This window comes from Alosa pseudoharengus, unplaced genomic scaffold, assembly GCF_046254945.1.
Source record: "Alosa pseudoharengus isolate Yale_2024_CS ecotype anadromous, Long Island Sound unplaced genomic scaffold, YU_APseudo_1.1 YU_APseudo_1.1_scf_4, whole genome shotgun sequence".
Classification (NCBI taxonomy): domain Eukaryota; kingdom Metazoa; phylum Chordata; class Actinopteri; order Clupeiformes; family Clupeidae; genus Alosa; species Alosa pseudoharengus.
The window spans coordinates 11,621,603-11,646,770 of record NW_027468774.1 but is presented as its reverse complement, the minus strand read 5'-3'; the positions used below and the strand labels follow the sequence as shown (position 1 = coordinate 11,646,770).

At 45.2% G+C, this 25,168-nt stretch overlaps 1 protein-coding gene across 6 annotated transcripts in view; it reads right to left on the bottom strand.

Annotated features, from left to right (window-relative positions):
* LOC143101692 (scavenger receptor cysteine-rich type 1 protein M130) overlaps positions 1-25,168 on the bottom strand; it is a 50,880-nt gene that overhangs the window by 8,768 nt on the left and 16,944 nt on the right. For 5 of the 6 annotated variants that reach the window (XM_076264832.1, XM_076264829.1, XM_076264835.1 and 2 more), the window contains 9 exons: positions 23,734-24,045; positions 23,266-23,580; positions 21,943-22,031; positions 21,574-21,787; positions 19,529-19,840; positions 19,061-19,375; positions 18,588-18,902; positions 17,603-17,694; positions 17,235-17,436 (listed from right to left, as the gene is read on the bottom strand). In XM_076264832.1, coding sequence (XP_076120947.1) covers positions 17,235-17,436; positions 17,603-17,694; positions 18,588-18,902; positions 19,061-19,375; positions 19,529-19,840; positions 21,574-21,787; positions 21,943-22,031; positions 23,266-23,580; positions 23,734-24,045 — 2,166 coding nt within the window. The remainder of the gene's footprint in view (positions 1-17,234; positions 17,437-17,602; positions 17,695-18,587; positions 18,903-19,060; positions 19,376-19,528; positions 19,841-21,573; positions 21,788-21,942; positions 22,032-23,265; positions 23,581-23,733; positions 24,046-25,168) is intronic. The other variant, XM_076264834.1, reaches the window with a different exon arrangement.

Sequence of the window (25,168 nt, the reverse complement as noted above, 5' to 3'; positions counted from 1 at the left end):
TGCATGGCCACAGGACTGCAGAAATGAATGCTATGCACACCGATCTACAGACACCCTGTGCACAGATGGAAACATTCAAACCCTTGATAATATTTGTCCATTTCCCAGTATTGTTCATGCATTGGTCAACTAAAAATGTAGTAGCCTATATAGTACATCTACATGCAATATCTTTACAACAACAACGCCTAATTACGACCTATTCATTTGGACAACTTTATACAGCCCTATGGCTAAAGTTACCTTTAGTTTTGTTCAATTTACCGTTGTGTATGGCTTCAAACATCGTGTGCGCTTTAACATCAGCCTATAAGCATTATTCCAGCTGTGCTAAGGTTTTGACAAGCACCACAATTTTGCCTACCTTGTTGTAGCCCATCTGAAATAACTCCAAACTTTCCTTTGTTCCCTCCATCCTTTCGTTGTTTTCAAAAAACATTTTATATCCATGATGGCCTTGAACTCTTGCGTTTGTGAATTCGGTTAAATAAGCTTATTATGTGCTGTTAACCAGCAACCATAGACAGTAAAAGAAAGCAGCAAGTAGCCTTGGCTACAATTTCTGTAGTTGCTGCGTCCATTCATTGTTATTCTCTCTCCTGCTCAAACAAAAGTTGTGCGTGCATTAAGTTGATGATAACGTGTTTACAAACTCTACTTTACATAAAATATTGTAAATAGCCTATTGTCATGCAGTTAATGGGATACTGTGCAGAGTTGGAAAGGTCAACTTAGAAACTGTATCTGTTGCCTGATGGTACAGTAGGTACAGCCGTAGCTTACACCTGCAGGAGCGCTTGCTTGGGCGCCTGTGTTGCGTAATGCACTTTGCTCCTCTCATCTATACGACGCAGTTCCCATTTCTCCAAACCATACATAATTACAAGGACAACTAGGATGTAATGCCAGAGGAATTACAATAGTGGATGGAAAGCTGCTAAAGTTGGTGGGGAAATTCCTGGAAAAAAAACATTAAATCACTTAATCTTTGAGTTCATACAAACCCTCGTGCCAAAAGACCTTGTGTGTCAAGGCGTTCTTGAGATATAACACTCAAGGTGTTTTTGACCTTGACATTTGACCTTTGACCTCCAACATCAATTCACTTCATCTTTGAATCCATACAAATACTCATACCAAATTTCAGGCATGTATGTCAAGGCATTCTTGAGATATCGCACTCAGAGTGTTCATTGACTTGACCTTTGACCTTTGACCTCCAACATCAACTCACTTAATCTTTGAGTCCATACAAACACTTGTACCAAATTTGAAGCATATACGTCAAACCGTTCTGGAGATATAATGCGCAAAGCATGAGATATGGCTATGACTTTTATTTTGACACACAGGAAACACTTAAACAGGATGTGTAGTTTTAGGGAGCACCAGATTGTATGCATTAGGAGCTGAGACCATTGAATTCACAGGTGACACAGTGTTCTAATTAGCCCGGGAACTACTCTGGGAGCTTAACGAGCGCAGCTGGCTTTAGGCCATTATGACATCACAGCCATTCAAGTCTATGGGGAAAAAATTAGCTTTTTACCATTTTTAATCCCCTATTTCTCAAAAAGTATAAACTTTTAAGAAAATCTGAAAAAGTTACTCTGTTGTCCAACTCCAGACCTACAAAACGGTTATTTCAACATGTCTGTACGTTAAGCGGTTAGAGTCGCATTAATTCTTGAAAAGGTAAAAAGAAAAAATGGTTATAATAATAATTATAAGAAGAAGAAGCCAGGAGATTTCAAGATAGTGGATTCCATCCACAATAAATATTGCTACACGAGGGAAATCAGTGTGGTGTCCGATGTGAAAAAATAGGTATAAATCTAGCGTACACATTTCCACGAATCACGGATGTGTTGATGACATAAATTAGGAAATATTAGAGGACTTAATGAGACGTGATGTTGAACTGCATGCCGATGCCATTTAACCCAAATGCCCCAGCAGCAGCACTGCTGACAGATCTGCATTGTCTATACTCTATAGTGAGGTAGATTACATTGCAAAAATATCACCATGCATTCATAACCTCGTGATTCAGTGAGAGTGATCCCAAAACATCGAAAAGTGACATTTCTGTATTACATTTTGTCAAGAGGAAAAATCAATAGCAAACTGTTCCCAACTGACTATAGCGCTGTGAACCGTTCCTGGCTGTGCCTGGCAATTCCGCCATCATAATAGCAATCCGCTATGGAACAAGCGTGCCTGTTGTTAAAGGGAATGTGAGAAGACGCTCTGATTGGTTTATTGCACGTTACGCCCAAACCACACCCATGATTAATGTAGCTACTTCAGACCACCCCATTTTAGATTTGCGTTGGGCGCAACAGTCATGATCCCGCCGGTAAAATAGAAACAGCGCCCAAGATCCACCCACAAAGCGATTTGCGCGAAGTCAATTGCGCTAAAGTGCAAGATATAGCCTTGGGCGGCTGTCTAAGTTTTTCAGGCGGCTTAGACAGCCGCCCAGCTTTTGTGCCACTGTTGTGAACCGGCTGCTTTCCAGGTCCCGGGGAAGCTGCTGACGGTGGCCGGACAGGGCCAGCCATGTCCTCTGGTGTCGGGGTTTCTGTAAGATTCTCCTCCGGTGTGGGAGAATGTGAGGGCTCGTTCATATCCATTGTCACTGATGCAATGGGCTCTGCAACTCTGAGGTCCACTCTGTTGCGCCGGTAAAGGGAGTCATCCACATTCACCAGGTAGGAGTGTGGTGCGACCTGACGCAGGCAGGTGCCGAGTTTCCAGCGGCCAGAAGTATCCCCTCACATGGGTTTCATTCTGACAGTCTCACCAACCTCCAATTCCCTTGCTGTTCGGTCGTAGAATGACTTTCAGAAGCCCCTGCTCAAGTTTAACTTTAAAAAGCACACTACCCACAAATCCGCCAACAAATGGTCACAAACACAACACAAATGGCCCATCCAACAGCAGTATATAGTATGCGGCATGTCATTGGGGTTATCAAGTGGGCACCCTCATTCACCGATGTTTCGTTAAAGGAACACGCCACCCAAAATCAGTAGTGATATATGTTCTTACCGTAACTTTCACGAGTTGAGTCGTACCTCTCCCGCGTCGGTAGGTGCACTCAAACGCTCTGTCGCGCGGCGCGAATGTGTTAGCATGTTGCTATGCTAGCGGGCTCTGCCGTGGCCGTAGAGAGAGGCACATAGCAGTATTCAAACACCTCCACGTTTTACCTACTTAAATACAGTTGCACGAGTAGTTGATGAAAAATGTTAGGGCACACAACATGAAACGTGACGATTTTCCAAGCGAATAAACATGAGAACTACAATGTGTGGCGCAATAGCACTTGGGAGTACTTCGACCTAGCGTGGTAATATTATTAACACCTAATTGTAGATCCTATCCACCACAGAGTTTAGAATCCATGCTGGATCAACCCTCAGCCTCTCCCTCCCCTCTGAGCGAGAGAGGCACACACACTAGAGATGCGCTGATGGGCTATTATTTCAACCATAACTGCATAGCAAAACTTATCATCCATCAGCCATCCATCAGCACTAAAGTTTGTTGACCAATTTTCAAAACTGCACCCGCCATCCGCTGGTTGTTTTAATGTAGGCTATATGGGTGATGCAGCGCTGCTGACGTGAGGCTAGAAAGCCCTTGCCTGTTCTAGAAAGACTGATCTAATGCAGCAAATATATTAAAAGGCAAAAGTCGTACCTTGGCTAGGCCTATCCCCAGAATATCAGCAGCAAACTCAGTCTCTGTCGCGCAAAACAGTCTCCAAATAAAACGCACATCGGCCTGTTGCCTATTCTGCCAGCTTGTGACAATATATCGTCCAAAATGCTTGATTGCATTGCATTCTCCACATTTTTAGCTACATTTTCATGTACCACATCAGCATTTTTGTTCAGTGAATCTTTTGTAAATTGCTTTACAATTACCGTCGGGCCCTTGTCAGCAGACTTCGGCTTGCCTCTTGCCATATTCACTCCTTGTCTTCCGATGTCATTTCTGAGTCATCTACAGATGTTCACCTCCCTAAATAGAACGGACAAATATGACGCCTCGATATTAAAGAAACTCCGACTCCATTCATTCTGAAAGTCCACCGCACAACAATGCAACGTGCATGTTCACATTTTTAGTAACAACCGCCAAACTTGCTTGCTTGCCTTACACATCTAAGGTTTCCGACTATTTTTCTTACTTTTTCCGCTGTTGATGTTAGTGAGTTTGTATAAGTTTTAGCTCTTACGCTCTGAACATCTCGCTCTGCCATCGCCCGATGTCATTTCTTAGTCATATCACTCTCTGTCTCTCTTTTAAATGCCTATTCCCTGAATGGTAGGCTACAATATTATGTGTTTTATATATAGGCTAATATCTAAACAAAATAACCCAGGCAGTCTCATCTAGGATATAACACAGGTTGAAGTTGGTTCTATTTAGGGAGGTGAACATCTGTAGATGACTCAGAAATGACATCGGAAGACAAGGAGTGAATATGGCAAGAGGCAAGCCGAAGTCTGCTGACAAGGGCCCGACGGTAATTGTAAAGCAATTTACAAAAGATTCACTGAACAAAAATGCTGATGTGGTACATGAAAATGTAGCTAAAAATGTGGAGAATGCAATGCAATCAAGCATTTTGGACGATATATTGTCACAAGCTGGCAGAATAGGCAACAGGCCGATGTGCGTTTTATTTGGAGACTGTTTTGCGCGACAGAGACTGAGTTTGCTGCTGATATTCTGGGCCAATGTACGACTTTTGCCTTTTAATATATTTGCTGCATTAGATCAGTCTTTCTAGAACAGGCAAGGGCTTTCTAGCCTCACGTCAGCAGCGCTGCATCACCCATATAGCCTACATTAAAACAACCAGCGGATGGCGGGTGCAGTTTTGAAAATTGGTCAACAAACTTTAGTGCTGATGGATGGCTGATGGATGATAAGTTTTGCTATGCAGTTATGGTTGAAATAATAGCCCATCAGCGCATCTCTAGTGTGTGTGCCTCTCTCGCTCAGAGGGGAGGGAGAGGCTGAGGGTCGATCCAGCATGGATTCTAAACTCTGTGGTGGATAGGATCTACAATTAGGTGTTAATAATATTACCACGCTAGGTCGAAGTACTCCCAAGTGCTATTGCGCCACACATTGTAGTTCTCATGTTTATTCGCTTGGAAAATCGTCACGTTTCATGTTGTGTGCCCTAACATTTTTCATCAACTACTCGTGCAACTGTATTTAAGTACGTAAAACGTGGAGGTGTTTGAATACTGCTATGTGCCTCTCTCTACGGCCACGGCAGAGGCCGCTAGCATAGCAACATGCTAACACATTCGCGCCGCGCGACAGAGCGTTTGAGTGCACCTACCGACGCGGGAGAGGTACAACTCAACTCGTGAAAGTTACGGTAAGAACATATATCACTACTGATTTTGGGTGGCGTGTTCCTTTAAGTTAGGCCCACGACACCTCATGAAGGCTTAACAGTGAAACCAGCGTCCTGGAGACACTCCCCTCCATGCTGCCACCATATTACCACATTGAAATATCCAATACCCAAAATACTCTTAACCAGCCCAGGCATGGTCAAGGTTGGCTAGGTTGGTCCGTCCCGTTGATGTGGACTGAACCATAGCCATAAAAACCCTGGCCAACCAACCATCAACCTAGGCACAGCCCATCACAAACACAAAATGAATTAGCCAGTTAGCTTAGCCCGTTAGCTTAGGCCCCATCACAAACACAAAACAAATTAGCCAGTTAGCTTACGCCCCATGCTGCCACCATATTACCACAACAAACATCCAAATACCCTTAACCAACCTAGGCATGGTCTAAGTTGGCTAGGTTGGTCCATCCCGTTGATGCGGACTGAACCATAAACCATAAAAAACCTTAGCCAAGTACCATCAACCTAGGCACAGTCCATCACAAACACAAAACAAATGAGCCAGTTAGCTTACCTTAGCTTGCGCCCCAGGAAGGGTAACTTACCCACAACCATTCGCTTGCCCGTTCTGCTGCTAAAGACATGTTACTAACCACCTGCCTTAGACTTCGACCACAAATGCCCAATTCAGACAGCAAGCCAATAGCAGATCTGGCCACAAACCCACGTGCACCGATTTCAATAGGCCTTAATCGTGCACTCCAACCTCGCTTAGCTGCCTCCTCTGCTATTTCAGTGTATTTAGCTCTCTTCAGCTCATTGGCCACTTTCACTCTGTCTTCCCAAGGAACAGTAAGTTCAATGAAGTAAACTATCTTCTCTGAATCCAACCATAGAATTACGTCGGGTCGTAGCTTAGTACTCACTATATGTGGAGGTACCGCCATCTGCTGGCCAAGATCAACCTTCATTTCCCAGCCCGCCCCATTTTTCAACTGGCCGGTTTTACACCTGGCCTTCGCGGAACAAGGTTTATCCCCCTGTTGTACAAAGTTAATTTGCCTTACCCCTTTACTAGCTGCTAATGAATTGACTTCTCTCCTTTTATCCTCTATTGCTGCTGCCACACATTTCAATACCTGGTTATGACGCCACGTATACCGTCCCTGGGTGAGACTTACCTTGCACCCTGATAGGATATGGTGGAGACTGCCCACACACGAGCAAAGTATGCATTAACAGCAGACTCCGCTTTACCATTAGCTTTTGGGTATCTTGGTGAGGAGGTCACATGGTCAAATTCCCATTCCAGGGCAAATCGTTTAAACTGTGAACCAAACTGCGGCCCATTGTCCGAAATTACTTTATCTGGCTGACCATGGCGGGCAAATTGTGACTGGCAGCGCTTAATGATAGTGTCTGCCGACAGGTCTGGGAGTAGCTCAATCTCCCAAAAATCAGAATAATGGTCAACAATGAGCAGATATTCCTTCTGTCTGTGGGTGAAAAGATCCATACTAACAATTTGCCATGGCCGTATGGGCAGTTCATGTGAGAGCATGGACTCCTTCTGCTGTTTGTGAGCATATTCATTGCAGGTTGAGCAGACGCTCACAAAGTCTTTAATCTCTGCCTGCATGTTGGGCCAATAGAGAGTCTCTCTAGCAATGTGGCTTGAGTGGATGCGGGCAAGCATTTCAGGACGCATTGCTCTGGGTATGATAACTTTCTGTCCTCTGAAGAGAATGCCGTTCTGCACACTGATTTCATCACGAAAAGGCCAGTATTCCCTAATGTTGTGTGGGGTGCTTTCCTTCGCCTCTGGCCAACCGGCAAGGACTGTGGACTTGAGAGTCTGTAGACAGTCAGCCCTGTCTGTGTGTCGCCTTATCTGTTCTAGTCTTTGATCACTCACATTCAAGTAGTCCGCTTGGTTAATGTGTTGTATGTCCTCCTGTGCTCGTTGCAGCGAGCAGATGGCCTGGCGATTGTAAACAGTGCCACGGCCTGAGCAAGCTGCTGTTGCTCTGCTGAGCGTGTCACTGATATACATCTCAGTCCCTGGCTTGTAAACAACTCTTAAGTCATAGTTCTGCAGCGTCAAAAGCATGCTCTGAAGCCTCTTGGGTGCACTCAGAAGAGGTTTGCTGAATATGGAAATCAGAGGTTTGTGATCGGTCTCAACCGTGACAGGGTCCCGTCCATACAAATAATGATGAAACCTCAAGCAGGCAAAGACGATGCTGAGGCACTCTTTCTCGATCTGTGCATAGTTTCTCTCTGTAGGAGTGTGCTCATGATGCAAATGCGACAGGTTGGCCTTCTTGCATGAGGCAGCACCCGAGGCCACTCTGGCTGGAGTCACTTTGCACAGTGACAGGACGAGTGACGTCATAATAGCGTAGCACGGGCATAGATGTGGCCAGTGATTTCAGCTCAGACGCTGCTGCATCATGCTTCAGCAACCAGTGCCATGGTGTGTCTTTGTCCAGCAAGCGGTGCAACGGCTCACAGACACCTGACAGGTGTGGCATGAACTTTGCCAGATAGTTAGCAAAACCTACAAGACGCTGTACACCTTTAGCGTCTGAAGGGTTAGGCATGTCAATAATGGCCTTCACCTTATCTGGGTCGGGCTTTAACCCTGCAGCTGATAGAATGTGCCCATGGAAACGGACTTCCGCCACTTTGAACTGTAATTTTTCGCTGTCGCAGCCTCACCTCTCTGCAGCGCTCCATCAGTGCCTGCAGGTTGCTGTCGTGGTCCCGCCATTTCATCAGTGTCTCCGCAACCCACGACCAAGATGTCATCTGCAATAGGCTCAGTCCCTTTCAGCCCAGCAAGGAGCTCATGTTGCTTGCGTTGATAGACCTCAGGGGCCACAGATACCCCAAAAGGCAACTTGAGCCAACACTTTCTGCCCCAGGGCGTCCAGAAGGTGGTCTTGAGGCTGCTCTCCTCATCCAGCCTGCACTGTAAGAAAGCATGCCTGGCATCCACCAAGGAGAAGACTCTTGCTTTTGGCAGTTTGTATAAGACATCCTCAAGGGTGGGCATAATGTAATGTGAGCGTTTCAGGGCTTTATTCAAATATTTCGGGTCCAAACATATTCTCAATTTGTCAGGCTTTTTTACGACAACCATATTGCTGATCCATTCGGTTAGGTCAGTGACATCCATGATGTGCCCATCAGCCTGGTATTCATCCAGCAAAGCCTTGACATCTGCTTTCATTGCGATAGGAACATTGCGGGGGGGGACACTGAACGGGAGCTATGGCCGGGTCTAACTCAAAGTGCACCTCCCCTGGCACACAGTGTCCACAGGTGAGTTGAAAACGTCCTCATATTTGCAAATCAATTGCTCTTTAGTCAATGCTCTAGGATGGGTGAGCTCAACTGTATGCACATCTGCTGGGACCATGAACTTGATGAGTCCAAGGCGTTCACAGCTTGAGCCAGAGAGCAAAGGCTTTTGATTTGTTTTGACTACTTCAAATGCCAGTCGGTGTGGTCTGCCCTTAACCACACACTCGGTTTCAAAAATGCCCATGGAGCTCAACAGGTCACCAGAATACAGCTTTAGTCTGGTACTGCTGGACAGCAGTGGTGTCTTGGGTGCCAATCTCATCTTGTCATTGTAGATCATGACATCACAAGTAGCGCCCGAATCCAGCTGGCATTGCTGTGACTTGCTATTCATTTTCAATGTGACAAACCATTTCTTCCCTTTCGCTTGCACAGCTCCAATAGACTCATGCATGTATAAGTCACCATCATTGTTTGTCTCTGAATCTGACGAATTGTCCACACAGTTCAGCTTACTGTCAGTCCTTTTACTTTTCAAGCACACCTTTGCAAAATGATTTTGTGTTCCACATAATTTGCAGGACTTACCAAACGCTGGGCAGTGTTGTTTGCCCTTTGAGTGTGCATTACCACAGTATTTGCATTGGCTAGAACTAGAGTCTGTGGCTTGGGGTGAATAGCTCTGCCTCGATTGGTGTGGTCTGAATCGTTGCTTAGCAACCGCATGTACAGCCTCAGCTTGCGGAGTGCATTCCATTATTTTCATGCGCATATTAGTCTGTTCAGCTGCACGGCACATTTCAATTGCACTGACTAATGTTCTTTTCTCTTAGCAGCCTGCGCCGTGTACTTTCGTCTGTAATGCCCAGGACAATTTTATCTCGGATCATTTCGTCCTTCAACTCTCCATACTCACACGTAGCTGCTTCGTTCCAAAGTATCGTTCCAACGCATCCAGTGTTGTTTTAGGATTACCTCGTTCTGCTTCGGTTCAGGTTGTGACGATAAATGTGCCTGCATTCACTTCCCATCACGGTTCGCAGCATTGCAGCCTGCACGCTTCCGGCGCCGTCAAGTGTGGCAGCCTACTCAGCAGCTCCGTGTCTTAGTGTATGTTTCTACGTCTTTTGTTTACTTTTTGTTTGTTTACTTTTTACTTAGCAACTTTTTGGATTACACACTTTGAGGAGTGTTTTTATTCTATCCTATGGATACGGACATATTACAACGCTCCAGCGACAGCAAGCTTGTGTACACAAGGAACCAGCTGATCGCACTACGACGGAATGCCGGCTGTGTTCGCGACAACATTCCAGAGGAACTGTGGTGCTTTCGGGGTTGCAGAGCGGGAGTAAAAGTGAAGACGAGGCGTCGGGAGAAGAAGTGGAGATACAAGCCCTCAGTTCCATCGATTGTGATGGGAAACGTGAACTCACTGGCTAATAAGACTGACGAACTGGGTGCCCTGGTAAGAAACCAGAAGCTGTACAGGGAATGTAGTTTGTTATGCTTTACGGAGACGTGGCCAACAAGCCATATCCCCACTTCTAACGTTGAGCTGCCTGGCTTCAGTGTAGCTCGTTTGGACAGAGACTGTAAACTTTCTGGTAAAAAGAAGGGAGGCGGACTGGTGCTGTACATTAACAATAGATGGTGCAATCCCGGACATGTAACAGTAAAGGAGACTGTATGCTGTAAGGATGTGGAGTTATTAGCGGTTAGTCTCCGTCCGTACTACATGCCGAGGGAGTTCTCGCACGCAATTGCTGTCTGTGTTTACGTTTCACCTCAAGCTCTCCCGGATACAGCGTGTGACGTCATCCACTCCACAATCGCAAGGCTTCAAACCCAAGACACTGACGCCTTTTTTGTGATCTCTGGCGACTTCAATCACATAACACTGGATTCCACACTCACAAATTTTTACCAGTATGTTGACTGCCCTACAAGGAAAAACAGGACAATAGACCTCTTGTATGCAAATGTGAGGGATGCATACAGTGCAAACCCCCTCCCCCCACTGGGGAAGTCAGACCACAACCTTATTCATCTCCAGCCAATGTACAAGCCCAAAGTACAGAGGCTACCAGTTGCCACACACACCTTCAGGAAGTGGACACCCGAAGTGGATAAGGCCCTGAGAGACTGCTTCGAGTGTACTGACTGGAGTGTGTTACAGAATGGAGAGGACTTAGAGGAGGTCACACAGTGCACAACCGACTACCTGAACTTCTGCATGGACATTGTTGTTCCCACCAGAACTGTACGCTGCTTTCCCAACAACAAGCCTTGGATAACCAGCAATGTCAAGACCCTTCTTAACAGGAAAATGATGGCGTTCAGAGAGGGGGACATGGCAGAGCTGAGGCGCGTGCAAGGGGAACTCAAATTCATGCTGAAGGAAGCTAAGGAGGATTACAGAAAGAAGGTGGAACAGAAGCTGCAGGAAAACAACTTGAAGGAGACATGGGACTGCATGAAGGTTATCACTGGCCTGAAGAAGAACAGCAGCTCTGTGGAGGGGGACCTGGACAGGGCGAACCAGTTGAACCACTTCTACAACAGGTTTGACTGCCCTGCTCTAGCTCCAATGGTGGTGGTCTGTCCACCATCCCCCAGCCCCCACCCTCACACCCCCTCAATACCAGTGCAACACTCACCTCCATCATCACAGGCTATCGTACCCCCACCATCACTGGATTTTGCACCCCTCCCCCACATGGCGATCACAAACAATGAGGTGACAACGACCTCAGTCAACAGCCATCAGACACACATATCCCAGATGCACCCCTCCCCCTCCCCTCTCACCCCTCACCATTACAAAAGATCAAGTGACAGGCCAACTCAAGAAATTGCGCAGCAATAAAGCAGCGGGGCCTGACAGACTGTGTCCAAGGCTACTCAAGGCCTGTGCTGCTGAACTGGGGGAGCCACTGAAGCACATCTTCAACTTGAGCCTACGCCTTGGACAATTCCAACACTGTGGAAGACATCATGACTTACCCCTGTCCCTAAGAAGCCACACCCTAGTGAGCTTAATGACTACAGACCTGTCGCTCTTACATCACATGTGATGAAGACAATGGAGAGATTGGTCTTAGGCATGCTCAGACCCCAGGTACGCCATGCACTAGACCCGTTACAGTTCGCATACCAGGAGAAAGTGGGTGTGGACGATGCCATCACTTATCTTCTACAAAGGACACATTCCCACCTAGATAAGGGGAAAAGTGCTGTGAGAATCATGTTCTTTGATTTCTCAAGTGCTTTTAACACCATCCAGCCCCTCAGATTGGGAGACAAGCTCTTGCAGATGGGTGTGGACGCTCACCTGGTAACCTGGATTACAGATTACCTGACCGAGCGACCACAGTTTGTCAGACTGAAGAACTGTGTCTCTGACACTGTGATCTGCAGCACCGGAGCGCCACAGGGAACTGTGCTCTCTCCAGTCCTGTTCACCCTGTACACATCTGACTTCTGCTACAACACCGAGTCATGCCACATGCAGAAGTTTTCTGATGATACTGCAATTGTGGGGTGTATCAGGAACGGGCAGGAGGAGGAGTACAGTTAGTGGTCAGCGGTCAGTTAGTATAATTTGTATTTTAGTATATTTAGCATATTCTTTATCTTGTACTGTCCTTATTATATTGCTTAGTTGTGTTTTTATATTATATACTTTAATTACTCTTTCTGCTGTTAGAGAATGTGTTTGTGTTGTATGTATGCTGCTGAGACCTTGAATTTCCTCTGGGGATTAATAAAGTATCTATCTATCTATCTATCTATCTATCTATCTATCTACGTTGTTCGGTCTGTCGGCCAGCCCCGTGACCAAAATATAGTCCTCATACTCAGCCCTGAATACGTCCCAGTTAGAACTCCAGTCACCTGCGAAGCTCATGGGTGATGGTGGTGGAATGTTGGCGGCCATGCTCGGTACCGCAACATCTTTTCTTTTTCGTTGGCCAGCCTGTTGCATGTTTCTCACACACAGCTTGTAATACGCTATCTGCTGCCGTTGCCCTTTTGAGTTGGCTGAGTGTCTCCTCACTCAGAGCATCTGTAGCTCCCAAGGCATACACAACTCTCTCGTCACAGGGGTTCTCATTGATATTGTCACCTAATCATGTCATCTTCATTTCTGCCAAACTCACAGTCTTTGCTCTTTTGACGCAGCTCTGTAGTGAATCTGTCCACCGATATTCCTGATGACATCGTGTGCGACCAAAATTGATGGCGTTCGAAAACAACGTTCTTTTGTGGGCTGCAGTAGTCCCTGAATGCTACAAGCACTTCCTCCATTGTTGGTTCGTCTCCTTCTTGGGGAATGGTAAGCGTATTATACACTTCCAGGGCCTCCTCGCCGACAGTATGAAGTAGAATGGCTATTTTAACCTCCTCGTCCTTATCAACCGCACCTGAAGCGACCGTATACAGCTGAAAGCGTTGCTCCCATCTGCGCCAGTTTTCAGCGATATTGCCGGTGAGTATCAGCGGTGGCGGTGGCTTGAACTGCTCCATGTTCGCGCGCGCTAGCACTGTTTAGCTGCCTGCTAATCTTCAGTAGTTAACTCGTTTTTCTTATACCGTCCCCGACTTACTCCGTTACATCCCACTTCTGACACCATGTTGTAGCTTTATGTAATGCTGGTTATTGTTGTACTAGTAATACTTGTGGGTTACTTACTAAGGCATATAATATGAATACACGGAGGCAAGGATGCAGTACGAGCTGTTCTTTTACTGGCGCTCAAATCACACAACACTCAGACCTACACAGCCGATCCCAGAACCCGGCAGCAGTGACAGTCCAATACAGTTGAGCAACAAGTGCTCAATCAAATACACCACAAGGAGTAGCCTGCTCACACAGCCTGATAGTTCTGCTTCATCTTATTATCAACACAATAAATAAATATGTTTGCTAACTTGACGCAACATGAAGAACGGGATTGATAAATTTGCGAATCTTCACGCAATGTGGGTGAATGTATAGAGCGCTCTGGCTCAAATAGCCTGCATGTCAGGTCATAGCAGTCATTTCCAGGGCTGTGGGGAAGGACCAGTCCCGGCGTCATGGGGGGGCTTTGGGGGGCCAGGCCCGCCCTGGAAGTCATCTGTGCCCGCCCTGGAAGAGCTTGGCTACACCAGCCAACCCCAATCCCATAGATTGATTTTGAACAGATATTAAATGTAGGCCTATATTATACATTTGTCAATCTAGCAAGTAGCAAAATAAACTTGTAAAAACTGTATTATTCCGTAGCTAATCAATAAGGAACATTAGGTAAGTCCATCACCTAAATGGTTACGTGGCTTCACTTCTACTTCACTTCTGCACTAACCCGTCATCCGATGACAAATATGGCTTATCTACAGAGCCCGGGAGAGCTCACTTTAAGTGATATTTTTTCTGGTTGTGATAATTTGTGAGCACGTTTTCCTTTAATTGAGCCCTCGAATTAATAAAACGTGAGCACGTTTTCCTTTAATTGAGCCCTCGAATTAATACAACGTGACCCCATTGTAGGCCTAAATTGAGCTCTCGAAATATGTATTTCGTGCTCACATTTAGTAATTCCCGACATTTTCTCACCGCTCGCTGTGCTGTGGTGGCAACTTCGTGTTACCTTGACATGGACTAGGCCTACAGCTGTCTGTAACAGTTCATATTGGTAATGTGATGATAACCGTAGGCAGCTAATTAAAGACTTTAGGTGGTCATGGTTTACAGTATAGCGGACTTCTACTCTTTGTAGCAGGGGCACCTGTGGTGTCAACCGCCAGTTATGGAGACCCATAATGGGGAAATTCTACTAGGCTACAAAGGCTACTCGGGCTCTGTTGTAATGACCGGTTTCCACTATCTCCTGGATTGTTGACTTAACTGTGAGGTCTAGAAGGCAATCGAAGCACATCACAGCGACAAGCTCCCAAACAATTACAACACGTAGACCTACTGTTGGTACAAATAGGCTACTGCGTATTAGTAGTAGCCTAATACCCACCCAATACAATAAGGTTCCCTCTAGCGCCCGATGGGCCTCACCATATAACCAGCCCGCTTTGATACGGACTATGAAACGGGAGACATAAACAGTGGCGTTCACGATGCTCAGCTTCTCAGGCTATGTAGCCCAGCTCACACCGTTCGCGATAAACACCACAGCTCTGCATACACTTGGACCTCAACAAACACTCAAAACTTCGGCAAACATTCAGCTGGACGATGATGGCAAGGTGCCTGTGCAAACACACACAATCATCTGCTCTCCCACCTACAGCCTACCTAACGGGGCTATATCCAGGTGCACTGCAATCAATGAGATTCCCTCTACGTCACTACAAGCGACACACCTCCCGACGTCATTCCCGGGGATACCCCTTGACACCACACTACGTTTTTGTGCACACAATTTAATTTCTTCGAGCCCACGTTTTAATTATTCGTGGGTGCGATTTAGTAGATCGAGATCTCGAATACACTATAACGTGCTCATGTTTACATGTGTCAAGACAATATTGAGTGCACGTTTTACAAATTGTGGCCACGTTTAAGTAGATCGTGCACACAATGTTCTATAACTGTTCACAAATTGTGCTCTCGTTTTAATAAATCGTGCCCTCGTTTTAGTAAATCGTGCGCTCGTTTTAGTAAATAGTGCACTCGTTTAATAAATTGTGCCCTCGTTTTACTATGCTTAAAATGAGAGCTCAATTTAGTAAAATGAGCTCACACTATAGTAATATAGTAAATTGTGCACACGATTTAGTAAACCGAGCGCACAATTTAGTAAAACGAGCGTACGATTTAGTAAAACGAGTGCACAATATAGTTAAACGAGAGCACAATTTAGTTAAACGAGAGCACAATTTAGTAAAACGAGCGCACAATGTAGTAAAACGAACGCACATTCTCTCAACATGCAAAACATTTTGCGATGACCCCTCTAGGGCTCCGTACTTATCGGCTCGCAGGTAGACTATATATCGTTAGTAGAAGTAGGCCTAGTAGATTCTGGGTTTGTTTGATAGCGTTAACCTTTAGCCTACTGTTTTTTCTTCTGACCTAGTCGGAGAACAGGGAGCTTGTTACCACTCCAGGGCTGAAGTTATCCATAACTTTGGGGCTAACTCCCTAACACTCTATCTAAAAGTGGTTAGCAAATGAACAAGGATTTTGGTTTTATCTGCGGATTTATTTTTGCATTATTTTGAATATGACTAGCTCCAGTCTCAACAGTACGTCTACTTTTCCCACACGCATCTCAGTTCTAACAGACATATCCCCTTCTCTCTCTCCATCCCTGCGCACGGGTTTCTCTTAAAGGAGCTGCACAATTTTACAACAATTGCATCTACATTTTCATATTAGAATGTTTTGTCAAGTGTAAGCTTAAACTACCGTGATCAATTTAAGTTCCTGTGCCCCCCCTGGAAAGGTGTAATGCCCGTCCGTGAATTTGTGTCTGCCGCCGGGTCTGGGAAGGACTCGGGGAGTGAGAAGTGAAGCGCTGCAGTCGCACAGTGCAGGCTGCTGGAGAGCACAGCAAAGAAAATATTCAAACAGCAATAGCATGTGATTTTTGAGATCACACTACAGTAACAGGGATGGATTACTGCACGGGCCTACCGGGCCCAGGCCCAAGGGGTCAGGGGGCCCTGAAGCCCATGCCTTTGCATGGAATCATTGCCTCAATATCAACAAATCAGGATGTAGGCTATGAATCTGATTGAATTTAGTATTGGCCATCCCCAAAATGCAACAAAATACAGGAAATCACATCAAACAAATTAACCCCCCCCCCCCATATACGACAATTAGTGGGGGGCCCTGAATACATCTGGGCCCAGGGGCCCGAAAGTTCATAATCCGCCCGTGTACAGTAATCAGCCTGGCCCCACCGGGAATCCTCCCGATTCTCCCGATTGCCAATCCGCTAGGCAGGTGCAGAATATTCTGGACAATGCTTGGTATTCACATAGGCTATATCCATCATCCACCGTGTTCAATAACGAGAATCTCACCAAACCGAGCTTAAAATAGAATTTGAAGTCGTGTAAAGTTCTCAATGCTTCGGTTTACATCTAGGGCCCTTCATGATGCTACCGTGGAAGTGTGGTGCTATTTTGAGCCTTGTTAGTGGTATAGAAATAGCGATTTCTTTTTACTTTGCGTGTGCCCTGAAGACTAGCGTTAAACGCTTATTAGCGGGTTGTGGTAAAACTGGTCACGTTCGATTAGCATGAAAACATATCCCAGAGAACGGACGAACTGTGTTATTAACCCCTAGGTTCATTTTGCGCCAGAATTATCCTTTAAACGAAAGTCTGATTAATTTTCATCTCAAAGTATCTGTGTTGGTTTTGAACGTTTCAATCCAAAACCTGTGATTAAAAAGTCTGTAGAATCTCATCCTGTATCCTGTATGACCATGTAATGTTTGCAGCGGCAGGTCTCTGCTCCCTAAACTGATCTGCAGAGCTGTAGTGAAGGGGAGCTCACTGAGGCTGTGGTGCTGACCTGTGGCTGGCTGTGTAGAGGGCAGTGTAGAGGGCAATGTAGAGGGCAATGTAGGGGGTAGTGGCTCGTCCAGCTTGAGGTCGTATTTGCCCTCGCTGCCCATGCGGTAGGAGTTTTCATGGCCGTTGTCCCACCTCACCCGGATCAGGCCTCTCTCACTCAGCTGACCAATCACACGACCCAGACCGGGAGGGATTCCATCCTGAAATATGGGACAAGCACACACGTGCACACACATACATACAAACAAACAATCACAAAAGAAAGTACATACACACTCAAATACACATGTTGAGTAAGATGTTCAATGTTTCACACACACACACACACACACACACACACACACACACACAGTACTGGTCATGTACCTGGTTTCCCCACTTCCAGTCCTGACCCCTCATGACCCTGGTGCCGATCTTCATCATGGCTGTTAACTCTGGACCAGACAATGTGCTGTTATCTGCAGGGGGAGAGACAGCAGCAACATCCATGTAGATGCACACCACCATAAAACAAATGGTAGAAATATGTATTGCCTGCTTCGTATATATTTTTCAAACTTGAAAAATATATACACTATTATAGAAATGTTTGGAATCACAAATTGTTGCTGATTTGTCCATTTTCTGCCATGTGTTTAAAAGGATAATTAACAAGCCATTTTAATTATGTGGCTAAAGACTGTTGTGTTTGTTAAATAAATAATTTAATTCATAGGGGACATTTCTATTTACATATTTCAAAAGCATAATAAAATAGCATAGCATAAAACATTTTTGGCAAGTTTGCTCCTACGAGGAGCATGATCTTAACTACTTTTTGACTTGCTTATAATCAATTTAACAAAATATTAAAATATATTTTACATGAAAATATGTTTTAAAAACAGGTCAGGGTAGTATTTAGTACCTAAACTTGGTTAATAGCTTCTATACGCCATTATGACTGAACAAACAATTTTTCATGAAGATAAACCATTTACACAGGCTGAATTTTGAACTTAGGAAAGAAAGATAGTCATTTTGTGGAGTGAGCATTAGTCACTAGGTAGCACTACTCCATAAATTACAAATAATCAGCTTGGGATAAATCACTCAGCGGCCAATTTACCATAAAAATGTATTTTCTGGCTAACAGTATTTGATCTATTGATGTATGTGTTAGTTGCAGCACCCGCTTTGAGCGAAATATAAAGACACATGCATGTCTAAAGAATGGGGCAGTCAAGCAGTGTGTACAACACGAGCACTATACGACCAAACTGCAGAGCATCAACAGCCTAGTAGTATTAAATCAAATTGGGGGTGTCATTGCACTCATCAGGTAAAATGGATACTTATGTGATGCACTAACCTGAGCACACCACACCAGCATCTTCTCCATGGTTACAGTTATGTTTTCCTAAGCCACTATGGGAGCACTCTGTAAGGGATCCTTCAGAACCGGAGCAGCGGACCTCATCCATCCAGATGTTTCCACTCCCCATGCCAAAGTAGGCTTTCACAGGGGCAGAGACAGCACTTCCACATCCCAGCTGTCTACACACCACCTGTGCATCACTCATGCCCCAGCTATCATCACACACAGTGCCCCACTGTCTGCTGAGATAGACCTCCACTCTACCTGAACACCTTGTGTTCCCGCCAACCAGCCTAACAGGAGCATTTCCTATAACAAGTACAAGTTGCAGGGTGTAGAATGGGTTAGAGAATACATGTATAGTCAGCAAACTGACATGACAGAATTACATAATATTGGGGGTATTCTAGTACTGTAAGGGTTGCTATCATTAGGTTGAGTGGATTATTGTGAAGGTTCTTACTTACCTGAGCACACCACACCAGCATCTTCTCCATGGTTACAGTTATGTGTTCCAAAGCCACTATGAGAGCATTCTGTAAGGGATCCTTCAGAACCGGAGCAGCGGACCTCATCCATCCAGATCTCCCCACTCGCCCTCCCAAAGTGGGCTCCCACAGGGGCAGAGACAGCACTTCCACATCCCAGCTGTCTACACACCACCTGTGCATCACTCATGCCCCAGCTATCATCACACACAGTGCCCCACTGTCTGCTGAGATAGACCTCCACTCTACCTGAACACCTTGTGTTCCCGCCAACCAGCCTAACAGGAGCATTTCCTATAACAAGTACAAGTTGCAGGGTGTAGAATGTGTTAGACAATATAGTCAGCAAACTGACATGACAGTATTACATAATATTGGGGGTATTCTAGTACTCAAAAGGGTTGCTATCATTAGGTTGAGTGGATTATTGTGATGGTTCTTACTTACCTGAGCACACCACACCAGCATCTTCTCCATTGTTACAGTTATGTGTTCCAAAGCCACTATGAGAGCATTCTGTAAGGGATCCTTCAGAACCGGAGCAGCGGACCTCATCCATCCAGATGTTCCCACTCCCCCTGCCAAAGTAGGCTTTCACAGGGGCAGAGACAGCACTTCCACATCGCAGCTGTCTGCACACCACCTGTGCATCACTCATGTCCCATTCATCATCACACACAGTGCCCCACTGGCTGTTGTAGTAGACCTCCACTCTACCTGAGCAATTAGTGCTCCCACCAACCAGCCTGATCTGGGCAGCTGTTACAAAAGGAAAAAAACTTGAATATTACTTTGAGCAAATTAATTATTACAGCAGAAACAGAATAATTATTTATTGAACAAATGTAGGATATTGATTTTGAGTCATGTCGTAGTCTATGAAGACCAATAAGAGTAACTGAAGCTTAACAGGCACTTTTTAGAGTTTAATACAATTTTAAACTTGCGTTAAAACTAACAAGTCACGTGACCTCTTACTACCCACTGCTGTGTCACCAGCACCTCTGGTTTAATCTGGTCCTGCGTTTTACCTTGAACTCAGTTGCTGTGTCTTCATTACTTATCGTATTAGCCACTAGAGGGCGCTTTATGTCTGTATTAGCTTAGTCTTGACTCTTGACACAGATGACGTTTAAAGCTGCAGTTGGCAAGATTTTTTTGATCATATTCACTGAAACCAACACTATGCTCCGACAGAACATAAATCAGCAGGTTTTAGAAGAAAAAAAACACTTCTACCTCCACCTAGAGCCTGTTATTTGTTTTGCGAAAATCCACATTTTTGGAATCTGATCCCTTATCATACCTGTTCATTCGTACTCGTCGCTCGACTTATCGTGACTAAATTCAAGATGGCGACGAACGGTAAACTTCCTCAAGGTACCTAGCCTGGCGAGCCAGACCCACATTTACATGTAGGGTCTGGACACTCACCGTTCGCAGTGCTCAGTCCGAGGGGCGGGATAATCAGTTGTCTTTCAAATTCCCTCTGCACGCAATAGGACAGCGGCAGCGCTATGAGTCCCATGCGTTTCCCACCAGCGGAGCTAGTTGGCTAGTTCAAACGTTTGCCAACTTAATAAAATCTTAACTCGTGTCACACTGTTCGCCAACAGCAACATCCATCTTATTTGTTTTCAAGTAGCAGGGAATTCAAGCCAAACCGTTGCAACTCTGCCATCAATCATTATGTCAAGCCCACCTACCGACTCTATACACGATTTCATTGGCCCGGCGAAGTCTGGGGATCTGGAGCTCACAAGCCAACGGAGAGTTGCTAGACTAGCCCTGGCAGCAAATGTAATTTGCTGCCGCTAGGGGCGCGTCTAGATTTCTAGGCTACAAGGTACCGTCTGTACAAATCCTCTTGTAAATAAACTACCAGTGCTTTTTCAAAGTTCTCAATGTCTCGTTTTAAATGTCAAGGCCCTCGGAAGTCTATCAATGAAGTATGGAGCTACTTTAAGCCTCGTAAATGGTGTAAAACAGTGATTTATTTGCATGGCTAGGCCAATGTCAACTGCACCGAGGCACCCCCATCGAAAAACTGTTGGTAGCATCGGCTAACTAGCGCCAGCTTTCTGAGTGCAGGGGACAAGCCGAGATGAGCTATGAGACATACGTTCACACTCGGTATCATGTTTCAACACACTTTAGGTCAATATCACACCGGAATACTCCTTTAAAGGAAAACTCTGGCGAAAAACTCTGGCCCCTAGTGTGTAGAACTATAGTTGCCTGGCTGCTCTAGCTGTTAGCTGCAGCAACTCGAGCTAGCACCATTTCTTTTTTTTTTTCATTCTGATTAATTTTTATTTCAAAGTTTCTGTGTTGGTTTTGATCGTTTCAACCCAAAACCTGTGTAAAGAGTCTATAGAATCTCATCCTGTATCCTGTATGACCATGTAATGTTTGCAGCAGCAGGTCTCTGCTCTCTAAACTGATCTGCAGAGCTGTAGAGAAGGGGAGTTTACTGAGGCTGTGGTGCTGACCTATGGCTGGCTGTGTAGGAGGCTGTGTAGGGGGCAGTGTAGAGGGCAATGTAGAGGGCAATGTAGAGGGCAGTGGCTCAGCTAGCTTGAGGTCGTATTTGCCCTCGCTGCCCATGCGGTAGGAGTTTTCATGGCCGTTGTCCCACCTCACCCGGATCCAGCCGCTCTCACTCAGCTGACCAATCACACGGCCCAGACCGGGAGGGATTCCATCCTAAAATATGGGACAAGCACACACGTGCACACACATACATACAAACAAACAATCACAAAAGAAAGTACATGCACACTCAAATACACATGTTGAGTAGATGTTCAATGTTTCACACACACACACACACACACACACACACAGTACTGGTCATGTACCTGGTTTCCCCACTTCCAGTCCTGACCCCTCATGACCCTAGTGCCGTTCTTCATCATGGCTGTTAACTCTGGACCAGATGTGCTGTTATCTGCAGGGGGAGAGACAGCAGCAACATTCATACATGTAGATGCACAGCACCATTAGCCTAGAAATCTAGACACACCCTAGCGGCAGCAAATTACATCGTCTAGCAACATTAGCTAGTCTAGCAACTCTCCGTTGGCTTGTGAGCTCAAAAAATTAAACTTCTATCAGGCCAATCAAATCGTGTATAGAGTCGTTAGGCGGGCTTAACATAATTATTGATGGCAGAGTTGCAACGGTTTGGCTTGAATTCCCTGCTACATGAAAACAAAGAAGATGGATGTTGCTGATGGCGAACAGTGTGACACGAGTTAAGATTTTATTAAGTTGGCAAACGTTTGAACTAGCCAACTAGCTCCGCTGGTGGGAAACGCATGGGACTCATAGCGCTGCCGCTGTCCTATTGCGTGCAGAGGGAATTTGAAAGACAACTGATTATCCCGCCCCTCGGACTGAGCACTGCGAACGGTGAGTGTCCAGACCCTACATGTAAATGTGGGTCTGGCTCGTCAGGCTACAGCACCATAAAACAAATGGTAGAAATATGTATTGCCTGCTTTATATTTATTATTTCATTTATTTATTTCATTTATTTTTGTGTTTGTTAAATAAATAATTTCATTCATGGGGGACATTTCAATTTACATATTTCAATAGCATGACATTTTTTTGGCAAATTTGCTCCTACGAGGAGCATGATCTTAGCTACTTTTTGACTTGCTTATAATCAATTTAACAAAATATTAAAATTTTACATGAAAATATGTATTAAAAACAGGTCAGGGTAGTATTTAGTACCTAAACTTGGTTAATAGCTTCTATACGCCATTATGACTGAACAAACAATTTTTCATGAAGATAAACCATTTACACAGGCTGAATTTTGAACTTAGGAAAGCTAGTCATTTTGTGGAGTGAGCATTAGTCACTAGGTAGCACTACTTCATAAATTACAAATAATCAGCTTGGGATAAATTACTCAGCGGCCAATTTACCATAAAAATGTATTTTCTGGCTAACAGTTTTTGATCTATTGATGTATGTGTTAGTTGCAGCACCCGCTTTGAGCGAAATATAAAGACACATGTATGTCCAAAGAATGGGGCAGTCAAGCAGTGTGTACAACACGAGCACTATACGACCAAACCGCAGAGCATCAACAGCCTAGTAGTATTAAATCAAATTGGGGGTGTCATTGCACTCATCAGGTAAAATGGATACTTATGTGATGCACTAACCTGAGCACACCACACCAGCATCTTCTCCATGGTTACAGTTATGTGTTCCAAAGCCACTATGAGAGCACTCTGTAAGGGATCCTTCAGAACCGGAGCAGCGGACCTCATCCATCCAGATCTTCCCAATCCCCCTGCCAAAGTGGGATTCCACAGGGGCAGAGACAGCACTTCCACATCCCAGCTGTCTACACACCACCTGTGCATCACTCATGCCCCAGCTATCATCACACACAGTGCCCCACTGTCTGCTGAGATAGACCTCCACTCTACCTGAACACCTTGTGTTCCCGCCAACCAGCCTAACAGGAGCATTTCCTATAACAAGTACAAGTTGCAGGGTGTAGAATGTGTTAGACAATATAGTCAGCAAACTGACATGACAGTATTACATAATATTGGGGGTATTCTAGTACTCAAAAGGGTTGCTATCATTAGGTTGAGTGGATTATTGTGATGGTTCTTACTTACCTGAGCACACCACACCAGCATCTTCTCCATTGTTACAGTTATGTGTTCCAAAGCCACTATGAGAGCATTCTGTAAGGGATCCTTCAGAACCGGAGCAGCGGACCTCATCCATCCAGATGTTCCCACTCCCCCTGCCAAAGTAGGCTTTCACAGGGGCAGAGACAGCACTTCCACATCGCAGCTGTCTGCACACCACCTGTGCATCACTCATGTCCCATTCATCATCACACACAGTGCCCCACTGGCTGTTGTAGTAGACCTCCACTCTACCTGAGCAATTAGTGCTCCCACCAACCAGCCTGATCTGGGCAGCTGTTACAAAAGGAAAAAAACTTGAATATTACTTTGAGCAAATTAATTATTACAGCAGAAACAGAATAATTATTTATTGAACAAATGTAGGATATTGATTTTGAGTCATGTCGTAGTCTATGAAGACCAATAAAAGAGTAACTGACGCTTAACAGGCACTTTTTAGAGTTTAATACAATTTTAAACTTGCGTTAAAACTAACAAGTCACGTGACCTCTTACTACCCACTGCTGTGTCACCAGCACCTCTGGTTTAATCTGGTCCTGCGTTTTACCTTGAACTCAGTTGCTGTGTCTTCATTACTTATCGTATTAGCCACTAGAGGGCGCTTTATGTCTGTATTAGCTTAGTCTTGACTCTTGACACAGATGACGTTTAAAGCTGCAGTTGGCAAGATTTTTTTGATCATATTCACTGAAACCAACACTATGCTCCGACAGAACATAAATCAGCAGGTTTTAGAAGAAAAAAAACACTTCTACCTCCACCTAGAGCCTGTTATTTGTTTTGCGAAAATCCACATTTTTGGAATCTGATCCCTTATCATACCTGTTCATTCGTACTCGTCGCTCGACTTATCGTGACTAAATTCAAGATGGCGACGAACGGTAAACTTCCTCAAGGTACCTAGCCTGGCGAGCCAGACCCACATTTACATGTAGGGTCTGGACACTCACCGTTCGCAGTGCTCAGTCCGAGGGGCGGGATAATCAGTTGTCTTTCAAATTCCCTCTGCACGCAATAGGACAGCGGCAGCGCTATGAGTCCCATGCGTTTCCCACCAGCGGAGCTAGTTGGCTAGTTCAAACGTTTGCCAACTTAATAAAAGCTTAACTCGTGTCACACTGTTCGCCAACAGCAACATCCATCTTATTTGTTTTCAAGTAGCAGGGAATTCAAGCCAAACCGTTGCAACTCTGCCATCAATCATTATGTCAAGCCCACCTACCGACTCTATACACGATTTCATTGGCCCGGCGAAGTCTGGGGATCTGGAGCTCACAAGCCAACGGAGAGTTGCTAGACTAGCCCTGGCAGCAAATGTAATTTGCTGCCGCTAGGGGCGCGTCTAGATTTCTAGGCTACAAGGTACCGTCTGTACAAATCCTCTTGTAAATAAACT